The following is a 22417-nucleotide window of genomic DNA, read 5'->3' on the forward strand; positions in this document are numbered from 1 at the left end:
ATTGCAGGTCGATGACTACAGGGCTGGTGTATAAGTAGAAGTATCGATTAAAAGTCACGGTTGATATTCGACGCAAATTTTATGATTATCTTATAAATAATTTAACGATTTTGTTTATGTCTGTTTGAACCATAGTATTATTTGTTATCTAATGGCAATTCCCAAGAAAATTACCTAAAACAATGAATACACAAAGTTTCAATTGCTTTTGTTTGGTGTTTAAAGTGCCATCTCTAAATTCTTGATCAAAGTACCCATCTCTATAGCTGCTAAAGCATGCTGCCGGCTGCTGTTCATTTTAACAAACTGCTAGTTAGATTTTGTATTTCTATATGAAAACATTTTCTTAAATAACTTGGAAATCTATAGTTTCACTATAAATAAACTGTAGTCTGCGGAATAGTGTGGGAAAAAAAGGAAATATAGCATCAAGCTAAAGGTTTGTAGTAAAAAAATAAAACATCGAACAAAAGCCCAAACACTAACAAACAAATGAATTTCAATCTAAGCAAACTTTTAGATAGACACTTAGCTTAAACATCATGCCTCGTAGATATACAACAAAGTTACAGCTTGAGAAGCTCAACCGAACGATTGAATCCCTCAAGTCCAGTAATCGTAGTGAGGCTGGAAATTCAGCGAGCGATTCGGATGACGAAGAAGAGAAAGAGGAGGTGCAAGATGAATTTGGAAATACTTCGATGGATGGTGAACAGCAACCGACACGTACTTTGCTGGAGCATACATCGCATCACACACATCCAGCCTTCAATCAAGGATTGGGACAGAACTCTGTTCAGGATCGACAGCTGAATGTATTCCCTAGCTGCGCCTATACCGTGGCCCTACCCGTCTACATCTCCAGCCAGAGCACGCCCATTGTGGAGCCGTGCCATCAGCGACCGGCTACCCACGATGAATGGATGCGCAATCTGCATTACTACAAGTCCACATACTTGAAACAAACTGCCGAGCAAAAGCAGCGCCAAAAGAAACATGACAATCAGATATACAATTGTCATCTGTTCGATTTGGCCGAGCATATAGCGCTGCAGGATAATACCTACTTTCGGGACAGCTATGACTACTATTACACGGGCGGTAATCTCAATCTGATGTCCTACTCGACTGCTGGGTGCCCGGAAAGCAAGCCGCTGGCTATGCACGTCTCTGGCGAGCGGCTGCAGTGTCTCCATTTCTCACAGGTGGGCGTGGAGGCGGAACTGTGGCGTCCACTGCATAGCGAATCACTGACGGACATGTCCAGCGAGATCTTCGAGCTCTTGCCCATCAACAGCTTCCGCGTGAATCATGGCAATATGTTTCTGGCGCGCATGCTAAACGATATAGTCATCTATGAACTAAAGGAGCTGGAAGACGTGCAGGATGCGGATGAAGATGATAATGAGGATGATGGTGAGCAGGCTAGCAAATATGAATTGTGCTGCCAGAGTCGATATACCAGCCAGGATGGGCCCTTCATTAGCGTGGCGCAGGCAACGAATAGTCCAAATACCTTGGCCATAGCGTGCCAGGATCACACTGTGCGCTTCAAGGATATCGTCACCCAGCAGGACATAATGCAGCGTGAGGTGTGCATCTTGAAAGGCATACACAAGACCAGCGCCTGGGCACAGCTGCGTGCCAGCCAGGAGCACTGCTTCCACTATCTCTGCCAGTCCGCCCTGCTCACCATCGACCTGCGCTGCTCCAACGAAGTAATCAATCCCTGCTTTGCCAGCAGCGCCTATTCGTCGAACTGCGAGAGCTTCTCTTGTCTGGGGAGGAGTGTGAATCCCCATCTCCTGTATGTGGCAAGCAATCATAAGCTTCACTGTCTGGACATGCGTTGTATGGGCCAGAAGGTGGCGGATCGTGCCGTTGTCACCTGGACGCATCAGATGAGCTATTCGCCCACCTTCATGGATGCCATTGCGTACGAGGGCAGCGAATATGTGGCGATGAGCAGCGCCGATCCCAGCGATCAGCGAGTCTGCGAGCTAAAAGGAGTTCTGGCCCAGAGCCACACGGAGATGTGGTCCCACTCCTTGCCCTATGAGCCGCCCCAGCTGGAGGAGGCGTTGCTGCAGGCACGGCTACAGGGTGTAAGCGTGGACATCTATGCGGATCTGGCGGAGCGCATCAAGTGCTGCACCACCGGCATCAAGTTCCACAGGCTGGACAATGCCATTGATGGCGCCTTCGCTCAGCTGCTGACCGCCAAGAGCGTGGGCGATATTTATTGCCAGCGGTTGACGCTGCGCGATGAGCTGGAGATGCAGCGCGAGCAGCGGACTGGAGTGCACACCAAGGAGGCGATACTCTACTATGCGGAGCTGGTGCGTCATCATGTCAAAAGAAAACTTCGGTGTACGACGATTCAATCCATGTCTGTGATGCGAGACGTGATGAAATCCGCAAAGGAAAGGGACGTGGAGCAGGAGAAGCCTTTGGTCATAGAGGATGTGGCCATCAACTATGGCTTTTCTGAGTCCGAGCCGGAGTCCATGTCCGACGACGAAGGGAACAGCGAAGAACAACAAACGCAGCCAACAAATAGTCAAAGTCAGCAAGTGGCCAAGAAAGAGGAGACTCCTCCCCCAGAGACCCCACCCGCAGAGACCAAGCCAAACGAGGATCAGAAAGCCATCAAGAAGAAGAAGGCTGTGAATCGTGGTCCCTGGCAAAAGTCGGTCTATTATCTAAACCGTTTCACGGACCTCATCAGCACGCGCCTGCTCAGCATCTGGGATGTGGATGAGTTCGAGCTGACGCGCGATGTCCAAATCGATATGATCGACGAGAAGCTAAAGAAAGACGATGATGGCATGGCGGACGAAGACCGAACAGCTGCCTGGCTGCAACAATCGCTGCCGCCCACAGAGCTGCAGAAAGCTGCTGCAGCTGGAGATGATGAGAAACTGGTGCCGGGCACAAATCTGCCCAAGCGTTTCGAAGCCGCCTATGCCGACTACAAAGAACTGATGCCAGAGACATTTGATTTAGATGAACTAAAAACCCCGAAAATCGAGGAGACTTCATTTGATGAAAGTCTGAACTTTACCAGACAGCCGCACTCCACGTTGACAGCGAGTCAATTTACGGTCATTGAGAATGCGCCGGAGATGAGACCGCCGCCAGCCAAAAAAGCCAAGACTAAACATGTTATGGGCTTCTAAGGAGCTCAGCCCTAGACAACAAATACACACACACGACACGACACGACACCACAGCTACAATAACTCGACCGACTCAACTCTAATTCGTAATATATTTTACAGATCCATTTGCATATAAGATCAGATCAAGTCATGACTTCGCGTCGTCAACGTACGCGTATGCCAAACTTTACAGTTGCAGAGGAGGATGTGCTGAGAGCATTGACAGCCAAGTATTATAAACAGATCGAGGAGAAGACCTCGAATGCGAGTGTCTGGCGCGTCAAGAATCGGGCCTGGGAGAATATAGCCATAGAGTTTTTCAAGTGAGGTTTGAGAGCCCTAATTTCGATTCTCATTTTAACAAATCCTTCGTCAGAAATACGAGAATTCAGAGATCGGCTGTTAAGCTTAAGTCAAAATACGAGACGATGAAGAAACTCAATAAACTGTCGAATGTGTCCATAAAACGCGAACCAACACCGGTTGAAAATTCCCTTCGATTGGTGGGTCAGAACGGCAAAGTTGGAGAGCCGAAGGTGGAATTGGTTCAGGTTGAAGTTGAGCCAGCAAAGCTATTCGATCTCGTCAAAACAGAGATTCACTCTAAAGAAAATGCAGATTTGGTTAACCAAGATCAGGCCATGTCCGTGCACCCTCATGCAGAGGCCCCCTTCGATGATGGGGATCAGATCATGACCGAGGATGATAAGAGTCAGGCCGCTCGGCTATCAGCCGAGTCCACAGAGAAAGGTGTTAGGGATATACGAGAGCTTGTGCAAACAAACTTCAGTCAGGTAGGTGTTTAACGTTAGTCAGTGTCAGGCACTAACTAAAATCCGCAGGGTGATGAGGAAATAACTGTTGACAAGAATAATATCCCATGTCGGCTAGCTGGAATAGAAACCTTGCAGGGTAACGATGGAATAAATACTGGACTGGTAAAAAATTTAGCTAACCATATCCTTAGAAAAAAAAAAAAACTATTTAAAACCATTTTCAAGATTTCCAAAGAACTCAGTCTAGCTCAGAGGACGTTGGTCGCTCAATTCCACTATTATCGTAACTCTGATATCAGAGCTCAAGAGAAACACTTGGCGGAACTCAAGAATCTTCAAGTTCAGCACCAAATTCTAGAGCTCGAATTAATGATGAAACAGAAAGAGTTTCACAAAAATGAATAAGAAATGTTAAGAAATGTTAAATAGATAAATGATATGTTACAAATTTGTTTATAAGTATTTATGTTATACAAATGTGCATAGTGCAGCTTAATTGGGTTTATAATAAGACCTCAGGAATACATTGAACCTATATTTATGTAATTAATAAAGAATGAGATTATATAAAGTCTTATATTTAAAACAGAATAAGCCCAGCCGAATGCAAGTTAATTATTTTTCTAAGAAGATATACATATGTATGTAATTAGATTGTATAATAATTATATATAGATTTATATTTAATTAGAATTTAAATAAAAAATTATGAATTGAAAACAGTATCAGAAGTTATTCTCAATAAATATTTAGAATAAAAAGTTATTGTGTTTCACGTAATAAATATGATATATGTATTTTATATTTATATTTTATGTAAGTAAAAACGCATTCTCTCGCATTTAACTAAAGACTTAAGTTATATACTCGCCATTTTGATTGGTTGCATCGCTGATTGGCTGCACGCTCCGATTTGACATCCCCACCCAAATCAGGCTCATAGGCTGGATTTATAATGCCCTCGATGCGCTCCACCACAAATCTGTGCTCCCTACGCTTTAGGACATATGCCTGTGGTCGCTCCTGCAGCATATTTGATTCAATTTTTTATAGGTCTACAATTTTTATTAATCCGTTCAACGTGAAACAACCGACGCGTTGCGATTAGATTTGGAACTGAAGCCAAATTAAATTGAGTTTAGAAAATCTAATTGATTTGCATTAGCAATCGCATCCATTGGGGCGTAAAATAGCCCCCTAGGGTAATCTGCTTTAGCTATTTTAGTTTGTTTTTTGTTTTCGTATATGCGGGTGCGGCTTTTTGTTGACAATAGAAACAAGATAAAATTTGTTTAAATGCGCGTAAGTACTTGAATATATACGTAAACATTTACTTATAAAAATTTGTGTAATTTAAGTAAATTTTAAAATTAAACCTTTTTAAATTACTAATAATTTTAATTTTAATAACATTACATTTCATTGCTCTTTAGCTCCGCCCATTTAGCCCTAGCGCATGCGCCTTGAGGGCGTGGCTTGTCTTGTAAGCTGCACAATGTGAATGTTGCGCGCAACATCAACATGTTGCTGGCAACATGTTCAGCATGTAGCTAACAGCGTCCTGACAGCAGACCCACAGTTAACATTGTAACAACGCGCGAGCAGGTTGTGTGTCTCTCAGCTCTATCCTAAGTTCCAGTCCATTTTTGTTGCTGATTTATTAGAAACCAAAAACAACATTTTTATATAAATATTAATTTTTAGACAAATAAAAAATAAGTAAGTTGTCAAATAATCACAATTAAAGAATGTAAAAATGCACATAAAGTATTTTAAATGCTTTTAACTATTTCTAATTTATATAAATAGGTGTTTCACATTGATTCCATTTGTTTTCGTTCCTCATTTATTTTCATTCCATCATTTCTATCAGAGTTGCCTCAGTAAAATAATAAAAAAAAAAAAGAATACAGACTAGTCAAAGTCGCAGCAGAAACAACGTCTGAATTTGGTCGCTCAGTGTAAACCGTTTGAGAGCTGCGCGAGTTACTTTGATTACGTGGACAAGTGTTTGCCGCGTCACACGCTCTCGCTCAGACGCTGCGTCTCGCTCTCACGCTTGATCTCTGTGTGTTTCGGTTGAGCCGTGCAGCTGTATTGGTGTGCGCTACGCGCTCACAAAAGCTCTCCACGCAGCATAGTAAACGCCGTCGTCGTCGTCAAAATTCCAGCAGTTGCCTTGCGCACGTCGATCGTAACAGTTGTGTGCCCGTTGCCTGTGCCGTTAGCCGTGTTAATATCCGGTATTAATTGAGTGGAATACATTAGTAAATAAACGAAAAGGTATAAACAAACTTGACTACTTAACAAACACAGCCTGCGTGTGTTTACATGTGTGTGCGTGTGAGTGCATCGAAGAATGCAGTTAATTAGAAACAAAAACAAAATGAAAGCGTGTACTTTGAAACTAGCTGGCGTGTCTTTTTCATTCATATTCACATCGTGTTTTACACATCAGCGAATGTCGCGACACAGCGCACAGCAGAGTCGGTGGCAGAGCAGCAGAGAGTGCGAGAAAGAGAGATAGGGCGAAAGAGAGCATGCGATCGCGTCAGCATGGAAGAAACCGAAATGGAAAAGGGAAAGAGGGCAATGTTCCAGCCAAAAGAAAACTTAACGAAACTGAGCACAAAATGTAAAGCAACTAGTACGCTCTAACGCTCTAGCGCTTATCTCCCGGCCGGCCTACAAAATTGTTGCTGCAGTTGTTGTTGTTGTTGCTGTACGATTATTGCTGTTGTCGTGTGCAGCTAATCCCCATTCGTTTGTTGTTTTAATTAGTTGGCATTTATTGTCTTTGATGGAAAAACTCATGACGTGTGCCTCCGGCTCAGCTGTAAAATTTTCATTTCATTAACGTTTAGTCGCAAATTATTAAGTCGAGTCATCGTTGGCCCAGGTAGACCACTGCTCTGCGGCCTAACGGTAAGAGGCGACAGTTCAACGAACCAGGCTCGCACTATGCGCTCAAATCAAACAAACCAAAAATAAAATACAATAAAATAAAAGACAAGAGCAAAGCAACCAAAGACAAGGTGCCAACACACGCAACTGGTTTTGCTGCAAACGCCCCAAAAACCAAAAAAAAAAAAAAAAAAAAGATAAAGAAGAAGCAACAATAACGAAATGAAGAGAAGACAAATTCAATTAGCCGAAGATTACATACGCTTCAGTGTTAAATTTTATATACAGCAAATTTATAAAATTTAACAATATTTCAAGCAAATTAACTAGAGTTAAATCAGGTTTCGAAGGCAAATTTTTTTCTATTTTTACTTTTTTTTCATTTATTTTCTTTTTACTTATTTCTGAGTCCGCTTCTTCAGCTGTTCTTAAATATTTACATAAATTTCGGTTTCTGCTTCCCCATATCAGCCCATAATGAATGAGAAGACTATGAATAGAGAAGACTAAAAATAGAAATTATTGGGATTTGTATAAATATTTAAAGAAACACAAAAGTTCTTGGTATAAAAATCGAATTCATTGTTTAATGTAGCCTATTCCAATGATATATTATAAATTTGTTGTTGTTGTTGTCTTCAAGTACTTCCTATAAAAATAACCGAGACTTAATTTCCCATACCAAAATTACCTCAATTTAGAGATCAAAGTACAAGCCAAGCAGCAAGTTTATATAACTTATACCTCCCATAGGGTAGTACAAGAGCGAGCTTGATAATGATAGAGAGTAAGTAACGAGCGGTAGCGAGTCCAAATGTTAATGTTTTTTTCCACGTAATTGTGCCGCTACCAATTGTTGGGTGCCATCTCGGGCCCAACGCAGTCTTTTATTTAGTGAAAGTTTTTATCTTTAGACATTGTGTTGTTGTTGTTGTTGTTGTTGTTGCAGCTGCTGTCACTGTTCCTCATTCATAGGCGAGCTTATTTATTTATTGCAAATCACTTTTCTTCAAAACGCTTTCTTCCAAGCGCGCATAAATCTTACGAATGACCCATTGAAAATGCCCAAGATGTCAAATTTCCAACTTTCATTTGCAATTTCAAAACACCTACACTATGTATATGTATATATATAACATGAGGTGTTTTCGAAATCCAAATATTGCTTCCCCAACCATAATGGTCATCCGTCACCTTTTACGTTTTTGCGGACATTACGCATACGCACAGCTAACACGCGCGCACACACAGACACAGTGAGACACTGACACACGCACACACACACGCACACACTTAGCTGCAATAATTTGCAATTTTGGCATTGCGTAATCCTCTGCAGTTGGATAAAACCTGCTGCGCGCTTCGCAAATGAATTGTGCATTTGCATAATAACCAATTTTTCACTTGGTCTTCTTTTTTTTTTGAGTGTGTGTGTATTATTTTTTAGTTTACACTGCGCATCCTCTTCTTTAATTAGCTTAAATTTTTTCTTATGTAATAATAAATTGATTTTTGAAGAGTTTGAAGTGAGGACTTGAACTAATTGAAGAGCTTATTGTGTAAAGATTTTGCAAAAAAAGTTAAAGACTTTTTGCTATACTTTAAAATGAAATTTAATGAGCCAGCATTAACAGTTATTAATGATTTGATTTTACTAGATTTTTCACTAGATTGTTGTAGTAAAACTAAATAATAATAAAATATACACAACTTTTTTTTTTCTGTTTTCGCATTTTAAATCAGTTTAGGGTATAAAATAAAAATGTTATATCTTTTAATTCAAGCCATTTTTTTGCTACAAATTTATTATAATAATCATTTAAAACAACCTCTAATCATATTAAATTTTCATTTACTTTTATGCTTTTATTTTCTTTAAATATCAACAACCATTTTTAACTAAATTTCTTCGCACTTTTCTTTTGTTGCAGTCATGTTGAAGTCAATTGTTTTCTCCTGCCTTCTGGTGGCCTTCAGCGGCGTTCACTGCAGCGAACTGAAAGTGGATGTGATCAGTGTGCCCGAGATTTGTGATCAGAAAACGAAGAGCGGCGACTCACTCACCATGCACTACACTGGCACACTGCTGGCCGATGGCAAGAAGTTCGATTCGAGGTGAGTTTCAGCACGCATTAAAGCTGAGCGAACATTAAACAAGTGTGCGTATATACATATGTGTGTATGTGTGTATGTAGTGTCTCATATTTGCATGCACACACAGCATTGGGGATTAAGTATGTGTGTGTGTGTGCCGCATAGGCCTCGCTTGGCGGCCTCATTGTCGTAAATTAGACGCCAACTGATAAGCGATCTCAATTGTTGGCCAGCATTTTCCATTCGCTTCTTTTTTGGCCTTTGCCAGTTGCTGTTTGCTGCATATGGCTTTATTGTTGCTGCAACGTCCGCGTCAATTGTTGCCGCTGTTGCAGTTGCTGCAGTCGATGCTGCTGCTGCTGCTGCTGCTGCTGCTGCTGCTGCTGCTGCTGCTGCTGCTGCTGCTGCTGCTGCTTCTCCTCTGCCCATAAAGACGAGAATTTATAATAAGCTCATATTATGAGCGTACGAAAAATTATTAGAGGCCAGAGTTGATGATAACTCAATTACAATACTTCCGCGCGTTCTATGTCAATCTTTGGGTTTCTCTCTCTCTCTCTCTCTCTCTCTCTCTCTCTTTCTCTTTCGTTGATATGCTCTGTTTTATTCAACATTCGTCTATGTGTGCTATTATGAAAGCCTATTTAGATTTTTATATATTATATATATATGACAGCCATGTGGAAGCATTTTGTTGCTCTACATTACACATGGTTTATCTCTGATTATTATTACTATTTTTTAGTTGAACTAAAACCACATCCTATATACATATATATTTTTGGAAAATGTTTCAATTTAGTCGTTCTCTAAATATTCATTATTCTGTTAAGAAAACCCCTAGTAAAACTCAACACTATGTTTTATTATATATAATAATAAATATGATAGCTCTAGATATTCGCCCCCCTCTTGCCCAAACTCCTCGGAACTATATTTCTATTTTATTCTATAATAATACATATGCTATGGTATATTCACCCCCACCTTGGAACTATATTTCTATCTTACTAATATAATCATATTTTGTTGCCGTTGCAATCGCTTCATTATCAATTTCATTCTTATCATGCATAATAATGACCAAAATACCAGAAACAACAAAAATCAAATCTGCTTAAAATATAATATGTGGCCTGTTTGTGCTATATACGAAATAGAGATAAGCAAGAGTTTAGGCTCAGCGTGTTGATATGGAACATCATAAATAATTCACTTTGTGTGGAAAGAGTTGAGGAACATGATTTCCTAAACAAATATACATACATATTGTAACTAAGTGAGATCAGATTCTTGATTATCAAAGTGAAATTAAGGGAGTCTAATATATATGTGTATGAATTGTAGTAAAACCTATAGTTTGTGGTTGAGTTAAATTTATATTGTTCATATATTAAGCAAAAGTTAATTAATTCTGCATTTTCAAGCATGTAAATAAATCTTAAAGCTTTCAAAATTGAATATTATTTTTGTTTAGCCCAACAGGGTCAAAATTGTGTCTTTTGTGCCGGAAATGGTTTTTATAATACGATTTTAGCACATATGCTAAATAAAATTGTAATGTCTAGGTCCTGTCTTTACCTGGCTAACGCACACACACACACTCATACACACATTTGTGGAGTGGGACTCACAAATGATGTGAAAGTTTCTGCTGAAAGTTTGCAATTGCTGTTTAATTTAGCGTGCTGCCAGCCAGCCAGCTTCGGCTCTCGACCCGAACTCTAACTCAATCAGTGCTCAGTCAGGGCTGTGCCCAAAAGATGTCCTGCTTTGTCAACGCCTCCAATGCCCCCGCCTTTGTCAGGTCTCCAGCCGAGGAGCCACTTGTTGCTGAAGTCAACGTTTGCTAAATGCGGACAGTCTTCCTTTACTACTTACTATCTCCCTCTCTCTCTCTCTCTCTCTCTCTTTCCATTTCTTGCTGGCTTAAATGGCTGTAGCGACAGGCACTTTGCCAGCCTCGAGTGCAGCGAACGAGGCGATGTCAGCTTTTGCTTGTGCATGCAAAAATTCTTTGGCAACACTCAGCCCGAAGCGTTAAATGCGCTGCTTAACTTTGAGATGCCTTTTATTTATTTTTTTTTTTTTGGCATTTTTGTGTTGAGCCAAAGGCACCGGAAATTAGCTACCTGCTTGTGGCGCCTCAGCTTATGCTACAGTTTATTCTTCTTTTTTTGCTGTACTTGAATCTACTCCTGCTGCTAATTAAGCTGCAGATAGCTAAAATGAAAGGCTTAAGTGCAAGCAGCGCTGTGGCCCTTCTGTCTCTAACTCTCTCTCTCTCTCTCTCTCTCACTCACATCGATAGAGTTATCTTTGTGCATTTGACAAGCGTTTAAATGGCAGCTCAATTGCCTATTGAAGTGCCATTGGCAGGCGGCAGCTGCTGAATGCTTCTTTATGCTGCTTGAATATGATAACATTTTGACAGGGATAACCCAAAGGGGGAAAGCAAAAGAGATAAAGGTAGAGGTAGAAGTAGAAGTAGAAGTGATAAAGTAGAGTAGAAGTAGAAGTTAGTAGAAGTCGAAGTGAGTAGTCGACGTGCCGTGAAGTAGAAGTCGCAGTAGCTCACAGTAGCAGTAGCAGTAGAATAGACGTAACGTCGAAGTGGTGGAAGTGGATAGACGTAGACGTAGCCGTCGCCGTCGCCGAGCCGGCCGTAGGCAGTCGACGTGCCAGTAGCGAGTCGCCAGGTAGAACGTAGAGTAGAAGTAGAAGTAGAAGTAGAAGTAGAAGTAGAAGTAGAAGTAGAAGTAGAAGTAGAAGTAGAAGTAGAAGAGAAGTAGTAGAAGTAGAAGTAGAAGTAGAAGTAGAAGTAGAAGTAGAAGTAGAAGTAGAAGTAGAAGTAGAAGTAGAAGTAGAAGTAGAAGTAGAAGTAGAAGTAGAAGTAGAAGTAGAAGTAGAAGTAGAAGTAGAAGTAGAAGTAGAAGTAGAAGTAGAAGTAGAAGTAGAAGTAGAAGTAGAAGTAGAAGTAGAAGTAGAAGTAGAAGTAGAAGTAGAAGTAGAAGTAGAAGTAGAAGTAGAAGTAGAAGTAGAAGTAGAAGTAGAAGTAGAAGTAGAAGTAGAAGTAGAAGTAGAAGTAGAAGTAGAAGTAGAAGTAGAAGTAGAAGTAGAAGTAGAAGTAGAAGTAGAAGTAGAAGTAGAACTAGTAGAAGACCCACAGAATCGACTTATAACTATATAGGTCTCATGCCTCGCTCATATATAAATGTTTAACTTTAATTATTTCCCTTCAGCAATTGACCCAGGCACACACACACTCACACAGACATAGAAGGCTGCAAATGATTGGAAATACATTCGATTAGAATAGGTTTCAATATGAAAAATAATTGTAGCGTGCAGTCTGTTGCCTTATAGCATACGTGCCTCACTGGGCATAGAAAGGATTAAAGGAGCTGCCACTGCTGCTGCTGCTCCTGCTGCTGCTGCTGCTGCTCCTGCTGCTGCTGCTCAACCAATTTCATTTCGCGACTTGCTTTTGGCATCTTTTAGGCACTGTCTGCAATTAAAAGTGGTCGGAGGAGTCACTGATGTTGCTCAATAAGTTATTCAATGATGAGCGCGGAGCGAGTCCTGTCACGTGCCTGGCTCCTTTTATTTTCATTGTTTGTCGCTTGACATTCAGCTTGGCTCTCCCTATCTCTCTCTTTCACTCCGGTCCACCTGTCATTCGCACTGCCCCGTCACGTGCGCTCTTACTTTGTCAATGGAGCCGCTCCTGCTGCTCCTATGCCAGCCAGCCAGCCAGCTAACAGTCGACCAGCCTTTGACCCGCAAACCTTCATTTGGCTGGCATAAATAATGCAAACGTCTCGCTATATTCTAATCAGCCTGACGCGAAACATGAGCAGCAGCAGGAGCAGGAGCGGGAGCAGCAGCAGCAGCAGCAGCAGCAACTCCTGTTCCATCGCCTATGATATATGTTGCTCATGTGGGGGGAGAAAGCGACAGGGCAGTGATACCATTTGCCACGCCTCTTTTGAAGGCAACAACTCCGCCTTCAGGGCACACTCGAGACTCTGTTGTCGTCGTGCACAAAAAATTAATTTGTTAGCTTCTGCCGCTGCCGCTGCTGCTGCCGCTGCATGCAAAATTTGATACGTTCTTAAAGTTGCTCCAAACTAAAGGCAAAAGTAGCTAGGCGAAGGCTCACATACGCTTTCTGCGATAAGAACTATAAATAATATACAACGTATCAAATGTTAGTTATCGAAAAGTATTACAAGTATTATGGGCATTAATTGAGATATAATAAGCTTAACAAGCTTCTCAGCTCTTGGGAAACTTTTGTGGTTAATACAAATAGAATTTAGTAAAGCAGATAGGCTTAGAAGCATGCTTAAAATATATTTCTGTTATTGATAGGGAATATTCAAAATATTTATTTAGCTCAATATTAATTTAAGTCAATATGAACTTATATTGAAATGCAGTTGATAATAAATGTAGACTAAAGAATTTGTTTTCATTTGATATTCCACACATTTTAGTAATTATAATTCTAAAAATAAAAAAATAATATAATATAAAAATAAATATAAAAATTTGTGTTGTAATATTTAAAAATATTTGATTTGATATTCTACAAATTTTAGTAATTTTAATTCTAATTCTTATAATTAAATTAAAAATAAAATAATATAAAAATTTGTATTGCAATAATTTAAAAGTTTTCGTCTCCAAAAAGTTAGTTGAGTTATTAATTATGAAAACTAAAATGAAAATATAAAATATATATAAAATATAAATATAAATCTTACATATTTCAAATAGAAATAAAAATTGTAAATAAAGATTTTAATTTCTAATTTCATATTTTAATTTAATATTAATTAAATAATGCTCCCTTTTCAAATTTAAATTCAAGCAAAAATATTAGACAAGCTGAACAGGTTTAAAATTTAATTCATTTCGTATTTGAAGATATATTATGACAGCAGCGAGAAGTTAGATAAGTCAAATACCAGACAAAAAAAAAAAAAAGAAAAAAAAAGAAAAGCTGGCCAAATGGCAAACATATTTTTCAAGGTTTGTTTGAATTTATTACGCATACGCCGCGTTGTAGTTGCAGTTGCAGTTGAATTGGGCAGAGTGCTTGAGTGGAGTGGAGTGAAGTGGAAGTTGTGCAATGGCTCGCATCTTGTAGCCCATTAAAATTGCAATTTGCAACATGGCAAAAGGGTATGTACCACAACGGAAGCTAGGCAAAACTTGCAGCATGTTGCACGAACAGTTTTTTTTTTTTTTGTTTTTTTTTTGACAACCGGCAGACAGTCCACCAGGCAATGCCACAGCCCGCCGCTCGCCTTGCTTTCGGTAGTCATATCTTAGGCGCTGTCGTCGTCGCTGCATGAGTTGTGTGTGTGGCAGTAACTTTGACTGCGTCAAGTGCAACTTAATGTCCAAAAGCGGAGCGCGTAAAACAACATAAAACAACTCGCCAAAACAAAAAACCCAAAAACAAAAAAACTGTAAAGTGAAAGTCTTTTTACAGTCGTCGAGCCATTAGCCAAGGCAGACAACCTTGACTGTCACCAGTTTTTCGTTGCGCTTCAGTTTTTTGCACTCGACTTGAGTCGACAATTAGCAGAGACTATATAAGACATGCGAGATGCGGCCCTGACAGCGGCTTGCCACACAATAAGACATTGGATCATCATCTGTTTTTTTGCTGAGGGCGTTAGGCTCCACTGAAGCTGATTGGCGCCTTGGCACGAATTTCGCATGGGAAACGTTTATGAGCGCTTGATGAGCAGCTCCACGCGTCTGAGCTGCAATTGCAGGCCACTAAATCTAAAAGCTCATTACCATGTGATACAATCAGCCAAAGTTAAGTAGTTGAGCCGGAAGACGACAAATTGTGAAAGTTTGCTCTAAATTAAGTTGAATGTTTGGAATGTTAAGAGCTAGGCCTTTGTTTAGTCTTAAAAGCCTTTGATTAGGCTCACAGATTTATCTGGCATTTTAAAGAGTGAGTTTAATTAGCTTCTATTGTGCTTATATAAAATGTATGTTTATTTTATTATTTTTTTTTTTTTTGTTGAAATTTGTTTTATTTAAAATTTATAATATTTTAGAGTGTTTTTATTAAAATTTTTTAGCATATTATTTTGTTTTTGGGTACTAAAATTTAATATTTTCTGAAGTTTATATAAAATGCGTTTTTATTTTGTATTATTATTTATTTTTTAGCATTTTATTTTATTTTTAGGTACTAAAATTTAATATTTTCTGGTGTTTATATAAAATGCATTTTTATTTTGTATATTTACATTTTTTATTTTATCTTAAATTTTTTGGTAGTGTATTTTTATAAAAAATTATTGTTTAATTTAATTAAATTTTTTTATTTTGAGGCACAAAAATTTAATATTTTTTGTGTTTATATAAAATTAATTTTTATTTGTTTATTTAAAAATATGTTTTTGAAAATTTTTAATTTAAATTAAATTTTCAATTTTATTTTTTAAAATTTAATTGAATTTAATTATTTAAAATTTAAAATTTTTCCCTTTTTTTAGCATCTTATTTGATTTTTAGGTACAAACATTTAATATTTGGCTTTAAGCTTTTAAATTGTTTGTATTAAAATTAATAAACTTTCTTTTTACCCAAAGGTTCTATAGCTTAGCACAAGTATTTTGATAAAGCTTGTGGAAGCTTGAACTCTTTAAAATCCACTAAAGCTCTTGGATTGAAGTTCTATACTATACAAACATAAATATATGTATATATATAAAGTATAGACTAGCTAAATGCTCACTAAATGTGAGCTTAAAAATTTTATTTATTAAATATCAACATGGTCTGGCCCTAAAAGCTCTGTCTTGTAGAAAAAAAAACACGTAGAAAAGCCATTTACTCTGATGCTTTTAGTTCTAGATGTTGATAGACCTATTTATCTTGTTATCTAATAGCAAATGGGGTTTGCTTGGAGCCCTATAAATTACGATTAATACAATTTGGCAACTCTTATCTAATTTCACAGTTGCCCAATGCAACGAATTTCCATAGCTTTCAACCACTGTGCCCGAGTCGAGCCCTTGGGGCAATTGCTGTGGCAGCGGCATCTGGCCGAAATTTGGTTTTTTAAAAATCGCAAAACGTCTTCAGTGTGCAGCGCACATTCGCAGATAGCTTAAATAATTAATGTGCTCGCTGCGAAATATGTACACAAGTTGCACATATAAATTTCTCTATTTTGAGTGGCAGAAGGCGAAAAAAAAGGCTGCAACAATTCGCATGGCACGTGATGTGGCTTGGGTGGCGGCAGGCAGCAGTTGGCATAAATTTGCGGCACAAAAATTCACCAGCTGCGAATTGTTCGCACATTGACCAGAGAGGCCCAGAAGTCGAGAGGCCGAGAAGAACTCGAAGACTGACAACTGCCACCGTGTTGCACGTTAATCGCTCTCGGCGCTGCCTTTTGTCGCTGCCAAGTCTCCGTTGAGGATTTGCGGTTTGCTTCGTCTACGGCTTTTTGTTGAAGCGGACGCATATTTGATTTTATAACTTCGGACAACGACGCACATAAAACGAGGTCATCAATGAATGCCGTACCGGCAAAGGATTCAATTTGATTGGATTGTGTGTGGGGATGTGTGTCTGGGTGTGTGTGTGTGTGTGTGTGTGTGTGTGGCAAGTGGCGTGGTATGATTTAGCAGACAAACCCAAACCAAACTCTTCACTCGACTCGACTCGTCTCGACGCTCCATCGGATTGGGAATCACGTAATGGTTAAGGTTAACGGATGTGTTGCCTTCTCTTTACTGTGTGTATGTGTGTGTGTGTGTGTGTGTGTGTGTGTGTTTTTCTTTTTTGTGCCCATTGAGCTGCATTTTAAATGCTCCTGAATGCATAAAAATTCCAATGGCATTGCCTGCGAGCTGAATGAAATCGAAACTTATTAAATATTTAGCCGATTCCTGCTGCCAGCCAGCCAACCAACCAGCCAGCCAGTCAGCCAGCCAGCCAGTCAGTTAGCCAACAAAAAATGAGTTTACATTTCTTGTTTGACTTTATGATAATGCGCATCGCAATTCACGCAGAAAACGCGCGCAAAACGCACGCAAATCGCTCGCAAAACGCCTGCGAAACGCCAGTGAAACGCGTCGACTTTTGCATAACATTTTGTTGTACAACTTTTTGCAGTTCTGTGAAGCGCCTGTTTAGCCAGTTTATAGAAAGAGAGAGAGAGAGACAGAGAGAGAGAGAGAGAGAGAGAGAGAGAGAGAGAGAGAGAGAGAGAGAGACACCTGTGCCAACAGCTCCTGCCACAGCGGACTGACCTTTTGTTTGGGCATTGCATCAGCCATGGCGCCTCATCAATTTTGCATGCCTGGGGACACTGTGCAGCTGGCTGGCTGAGCTGGTGACGGATACAGCTACGGATCTGAGCATATGAAACAATCAACACATTTAAACGATTTTATTAATTTATTCAACGCATTGCGAGCGCTACGCTTAAATGCTTTAATTGAAGCTTAATGATTTGTGTAAATGTAAACCTGTTCGGAGGGTTTTTTTAAAGGATGGGCCTAAAAAGCGGAAAATATTGAACATTAAGAAATTTTGGTTTATTTAGATTATTTTTATAGGGTATAGGATATATAATATAATATATATTGATAGAGTATATTGATGTCGAAAAGGAGAAAAGGGAAAGGAGACGTTTTCGTTTTGTTTGATGACGAAACATTTTTAGAACGTAATTTAAAAATGTTTATTAACTAAATATATGAAATTTAGTCAGAATAGATCATGCTTAACTTATCCATAGCTTAAACGAATTATCTACCTTAGGAGTATATAAACTCTTAGGCCGAACTCTGTCTATTAATACAATACATATATTATCAAAAAGATTTCATTTCCTCGCTCCCTCTCTCTCTCTCTCCCTCTTCAAACATCGCTCGACTTTCTCTCTGCATTACAATTAACATTGATCAACGGCATAAATAAGGACACGCGGCTTTATTTTTGTAACATTTATTGCCGTAAATCGCATAAATTAGCAGGATATGCAGCAGGAGCAGCAGGAGCAGCAGCACCCACGGCCCAAATGCCAACAATTTTACACAATCCCCCCAATCACCTGTGCGTGCTGAGTCAGTGAGAGCTGAGCAGACAGCCAAACGGAAAGAGAAGGGGCAGAGCGAAAGAGAGAGCGAGAGAGAGAGAGAGAGAGAGATAGACATACACAGACACATGTGAGATGCTATAAAATTTGCACATATTACTAGAAATTCATGGAAAATAATGCAATAAAAATTCACAGCCAAGCGTCGACTGCGACGCGGTTACAACTGGTTGTTGGTTGGGGCTGTGACTGTGTCTTAAAGGCCGTAATCCTCCACACACTCACACACTCAGACACATGAAGTGCCCGGCTCTATGTGTGTGTGTGTGGCTGTTTGACATTTGCTTTCCTTTTAATGCGCTCACAAAGAGAGTATTACGAATTTGACATGAAATGTGTAACGCAGGCTGAGCTCTGTTTGTGCAAAAGGTATATATAGTATAGGGTAATATTATATTAGATATATTTACTATATTTTTATAATATATGCTATCTCTTCGATAATATATTAGTCCTAAAAAATCATTTGAGCTTAGATTTCTTTAGATATTAACTCAAAAAAGTTGCTTAAAAACTCTTAAAAACGTCTAACTCAAATCTTTAAAAGATTTAGCTGCGCAGTAATCATATTACATTATATATATAACATTTAAATATATATATTTATATTTTATGTATATAAGATATGTTCTATATTTTTATGATCTATCATCTACTTATCGGGTTTCCATGATCTTTAACTCGTATAATATTTAACTAAGATCAACTGTCATTTATTATCGCAATCTTAAAATAATATTAACCAGGCCATCACCGAGAGCATTCACCTGTCGGTCATGCTGTGATTTAGCCATTGCTGCGCTGTACTTTTTTTTTTGCCAGACAAATTTTGTACGGTTTTTTATTTCATCAAGAGATTTGCCGCACTTGAGCAGAGGCGAGGCGAAAGCCACAGTGGGAGATGGAGGAGGAGGAGGAGAAGGAGGAGGAGGACGACGACACTTTGGTTACGCTCCAACTCCTTGGCGCACTTGAGGTAGCACTTTTTCGGTTGGTTGGATTAGTCCGCGGGCAGCGCCAATCCGCATGCCATCATCATGAGCCGGCACAACTTGTGATTCCAAGATAACAGCAACAAAACAAACCAACAAGGCTGAAGCATGTAAAAAATGTAAAAATGTTTGCAAAATGCCCAGGAGATGCACATAAAATATTTAACAGACGCCGCAAAAAAACAACGGCTGCGGGAGAAGTGGAAGGGGCAGGGGAAAGGAAGGAAGGGAAGTAGGAGGGGAGGCCCATGTTGGGGCAATAGAAGTTGTAGCCAACTTTTGTCAACTCCCCGCCGTATGGGTGTCATGCGTCGTCTTGTTAATCATTTGTTGTGCCTGTTGCAATAATCTGTTAGAGCCGCCACGCCCACTTTCGAGAGATGCTGCTGCTGCAGCAGCTCTTTGGCTCATTAAAAAATGATCGTCAACTGGGGAGATGCGAGACAGGAGAAGAATGGGTGAGCGGGGCGGTAAAAAGTTGTTAAAAGTCGCCAAGTTTTTCATAAAAGAGTGAGAGAGAGAGAGAGAGAGAGAGAAACATATTAAACAACAACAGCAATCCTGAAAGTTTCCTTCCGCATGCCCAAGTGACACATTTCCAATTGCAAGTTCTTAACCCGAGGGGCATACTCAGACTGCGACTGACGCCTCTTTAGCTGTTTATTATTGACTTGCGAGACATACATACAAAATCAAAGTTTAATTTCTTGGCAATATGCCAACATAGAAATCGCTGTACTATTTAGTATATTTTGAGAGATATTACAGAGAAGATTTATGTAAATTTATTGAATGGAAAATGATGATATTTAACTTACTTTTATTTTTTTTATTATTTTTTTTTTATTTTTGTTTGTTATTATTTATAATACTGTTCTAAATGCTGTTAAAAAAAAAAAAAAAAGATTTCAACATATTCCAAGGCCTTCTTATCATCATGCCAACTTTATCTTTAACATTATCTCTATATAAATACAGCATGCCCAAATGTAGTTATTTTTGTTTATTTACATAAAACTTACTTTTTTCTTTAAATCCAAGCTAAATGGGTTAGTGAAGAACTTGTTAATGTATTAATAAATTTCCATTTCATATATTAGTAATTTTAAGAGCAGCTCTTTAAAACAGATACCACCAATACCTTCATTTTCACTTTCAAAATGTTTCAGTGAATCCTCTCATTTATTTATAATATTTATCAGCTTGAGATTCTCACCTTCAGCCAAATTCCACATCCATCTATGCCCATTTCGCATCTCTTTTTAATGTTCTCCTTGAAGAGCTCTTTCATAGTGCTCCGCCTACTCGTAAAGCACATAATAAGCATCAAATTATACGCCTCTTCTATTGCAACTGTGCCACATCATACATCATATTCAAGTTTCGTATATGTATATGGACAACACCTAGAGAGAGGGAGAGGGAGAGAGCTAGGTGGGGTGGTTTCCATGCATACCTGAACAGCTGATTATGATAAGCGTCGTATATTATCTCAGCTCTCGGTAGACGCGGAGATGTGTGCGTTACGAATTAAAGTAATTCGCTTAGCTTAAGCATAGCTGTAAACCGGGCCATTAAACAAATAATTTCCCGTATGTTTGTCGCTTTTTACAGCCCTCCCCCCTTAGCAGCACCCCAGCTTAACAAAAACCAAGCGGACATAAAAAATGATGTATTGTTTTAAAATGTGTTTTTTTTTTTATGTGGCATGCCTCTTGATTATGTGCGAAGTGCAGCCAGTTGACAGTGCCTGTGTGTGTGATAAATGTGCTGTGTGTGTGTGTGTGTGTGTGTGTGTGTGTGTGTGTGTGTGTGTGTGTGTGTGTGTGTGTGTGTGTGTGTGTGTGTGTGTGTGTGTGTGTGTGTGTGTGTGTGTGTGTGTGTGTGTGTGTGTGTGTGTGTGTGTGTGTGTGTGTGTGTGTGTGTGTGTGTGTGTGTGTGTGTGTGTGTGTGTACTCCCCTGTCGCAACACCTTTTCTACAAAAAAACGCAAACAAGTTGCACTTGAAACTTTGCGGCTAACAAGCGTCTAACAATTTGCCTGCGACTCTGCGACATCAGCTCATACTCAAATTCTCTTTTTGACTCTCTCTCTCTCTCTGTCTCTCTCTCTTGCAGCTTTGACCGCGACCAGCCCTTCACATTCCAATTGGGCGCCGGACAGGTGAGTTAAACGTTTCAACTCGAATGCCACAACAATTTTGTGGAGAATTTTGGCAAGAGTTCACACATTAAATATATTATTTGCATGCACAGGTGATTAAGGGCTGGGACCAGGGACTGCTGGACATGTGTGTCGGTGAGTGGAGCTGAATGAAATATCCATTTAATATCGTTATATATTGTATTATCTATTGATTAGGCGAGAAACGTAAGCTGACAATTCCCCCACAGCTGGGCTATGGCGATGCGGGTGCCGGCAATGTGATCCCACCGAAGGCAACACTGGTCTTTGATGTGGAGCTGATCAACATTGGCAATGCGCCGCCCACCACGAATGTGTTCAAGGAGATCGATGAGAACGCCGACAAGCAGCTGAGCCGCGAAGAGGTAATCGTCTATGTATGGATCGCACTTTTATCATTTTGTAATTGTTCTACACTCTATATGTGATATATCCGTGGGTCTCGGTTCGTTACTAACCTCATTCTTCATAATGCTCATGGTTGCTATGCCCTGTACTTGCTATAATATGTGGGTTCGATTTGTTTCGCTTGTCTGTTTAGGTCAGTGAATATCTGAAGAAACAGATGACCGCTGTGGAGGGTCAGGACTCGGATGAGCTGAAGAATATGCTGCAGGAGAACGACAAACTGGTCGAGGAGATCTTCCAGCATGAGGATAAGGACAAGAATGGTTTCATCTCGCACGACGAGTTCTCGGGTCCCAAGCATGATGAGCTGTAAGTCTGCGGCTAGGACAAGTGCTTAAGTTATAATCTATCTATAACTATCTATGTATAAATACCAATACCAATACAACAACAACAACAACAACAACAGCGACACCAACAACAACAAATAAAGCAACACGCGACACATGAACATGAGACAACAACAACAACAACAACATATTCCAATAACAATGAAAGAACGAGTGGACTGACGCCCCTTCAATTACACCCCAAAATGCAGGGGCGCTTTTAATGTTTTTTGCCCGCCCTTCAAGAGAAAAAAAATATATTATTTTCGTTGGCAACATCATTCATATTTGTATATACTACACCATATATATATATATACATATAGATCATATAGTATATGCATAAATATAGAATGTTAAGCGATTTATTGTAACAACTCTTCCACTACGATTCTGTGCTCCGGTTTGGTTTCCTCTCCT

At 39.5% G+C, this 22417-nt stretch overlaps 3 protein-coding genes across 6 annotated transcripts; all 3 read left to right on the plus strand.

The window, feature by feature from the left end:
• Positions 1-196: 196 nt before the first annotated feature.
• Positions 197-3225, plus strand: TAF1C-like (TATA box-binding protein-associated factor RNA polymerase I subunit C-like). Of its 2 annotated transcripts, none has more exons than XM_089262161.1 (2): positions 197-439; positions 510-3225. In XM_089262161.1, the coding sequence occupies exon 2, from the start codon at positions 543-545 to the stop codon at positions 3177-3179; it is 2637 nt and encodes an 878-aa protein (XP_089118287.1). In that variant the 5' UTR covers positions 197-439; positions 510-542; the 3' UTR covers positions 3180-3225. The 2 variants fall into 2 exon arrangements, with proteins under 2 accessions (XP_089118287.1, XP_089118288.1); XM_089262162.1 differs by having other exon boundaries at positions 521-3225.
• A 56-nt stretch (positions 3226-3281) lies between these two features.
• Positions 3282-4269, plus strand: LOC108652764 (uncharacterized). The gene is made up of 2 exons (XM_018102959.2): positions 3282-3484; positions 3538-4269. Exons 1-2 carry the CDS (start codon positions 3312-3314, stop codon positions 3965-3967), a joined length of 603 nt encoding a protein of 200 aa, XP_017958448.1. The 5' UTR covers positions 3282-3311; the 3' UTR covers positions 3968-4269.
• Positions 4270-5511: 1242 nt separating this feature from the next.
• Fkbp14 (peptidyl-prolyl cis-trans isomerase Fkb14) lies at positions 5512-22168 on the plus strand. Of its 3 annotated transcripts, none has more exons than XM_089262361.1 (6): positions 5512-5656; positions 8773-8956; positions 21194-21239; positions 21332-21374; positions 21438-21637; positions 21802-22168. In XM_089262361.1, exons 2-6 carry the CDS (start codon positions 8775-8777, stop codon positions 21979-21981), a joined length of 651 nt encoding a protein of 216 aa, XP_089118487.1. In that variant the 5' UTR covers positions 5512-5656; positions 8773-8774; the 3' UTR covers positions 21982-22168. The 3 variants fall into 3 exon arrangements, with proteins under 3 accessions (XP_089118487.1, XP_017960032.1, XP_017960033.1); XM_018104543.3 differs by lacking the exon at positions 5512-5656 and adding an exon at positions 5866-6220; XM_018104544.3 differs by lacking the exon at positions 5512-5656 and adding an exon at positions 5888-6220 and having other exon boundaries at positions 21438-21625.
• The last annotated feature ends 249 nt before the right edge of the window (positions 22169-22417 follow it).

Source organism: Drosophila navojoa, chromosome 5 (genome assembly GCF_054131105.1).
Source record: "Drosophila navojoa isolate 15081-1374.11 chromosome 5, UAZ_NAV_1.0, whole genome shotgun sequence".
Classification (NCBI taxonomy): Eukaryota; Metazoa; Arthropoda; class Insecta; order Diptera; family Drosophilidae; genus Drosophila; species Drosophila navojoa.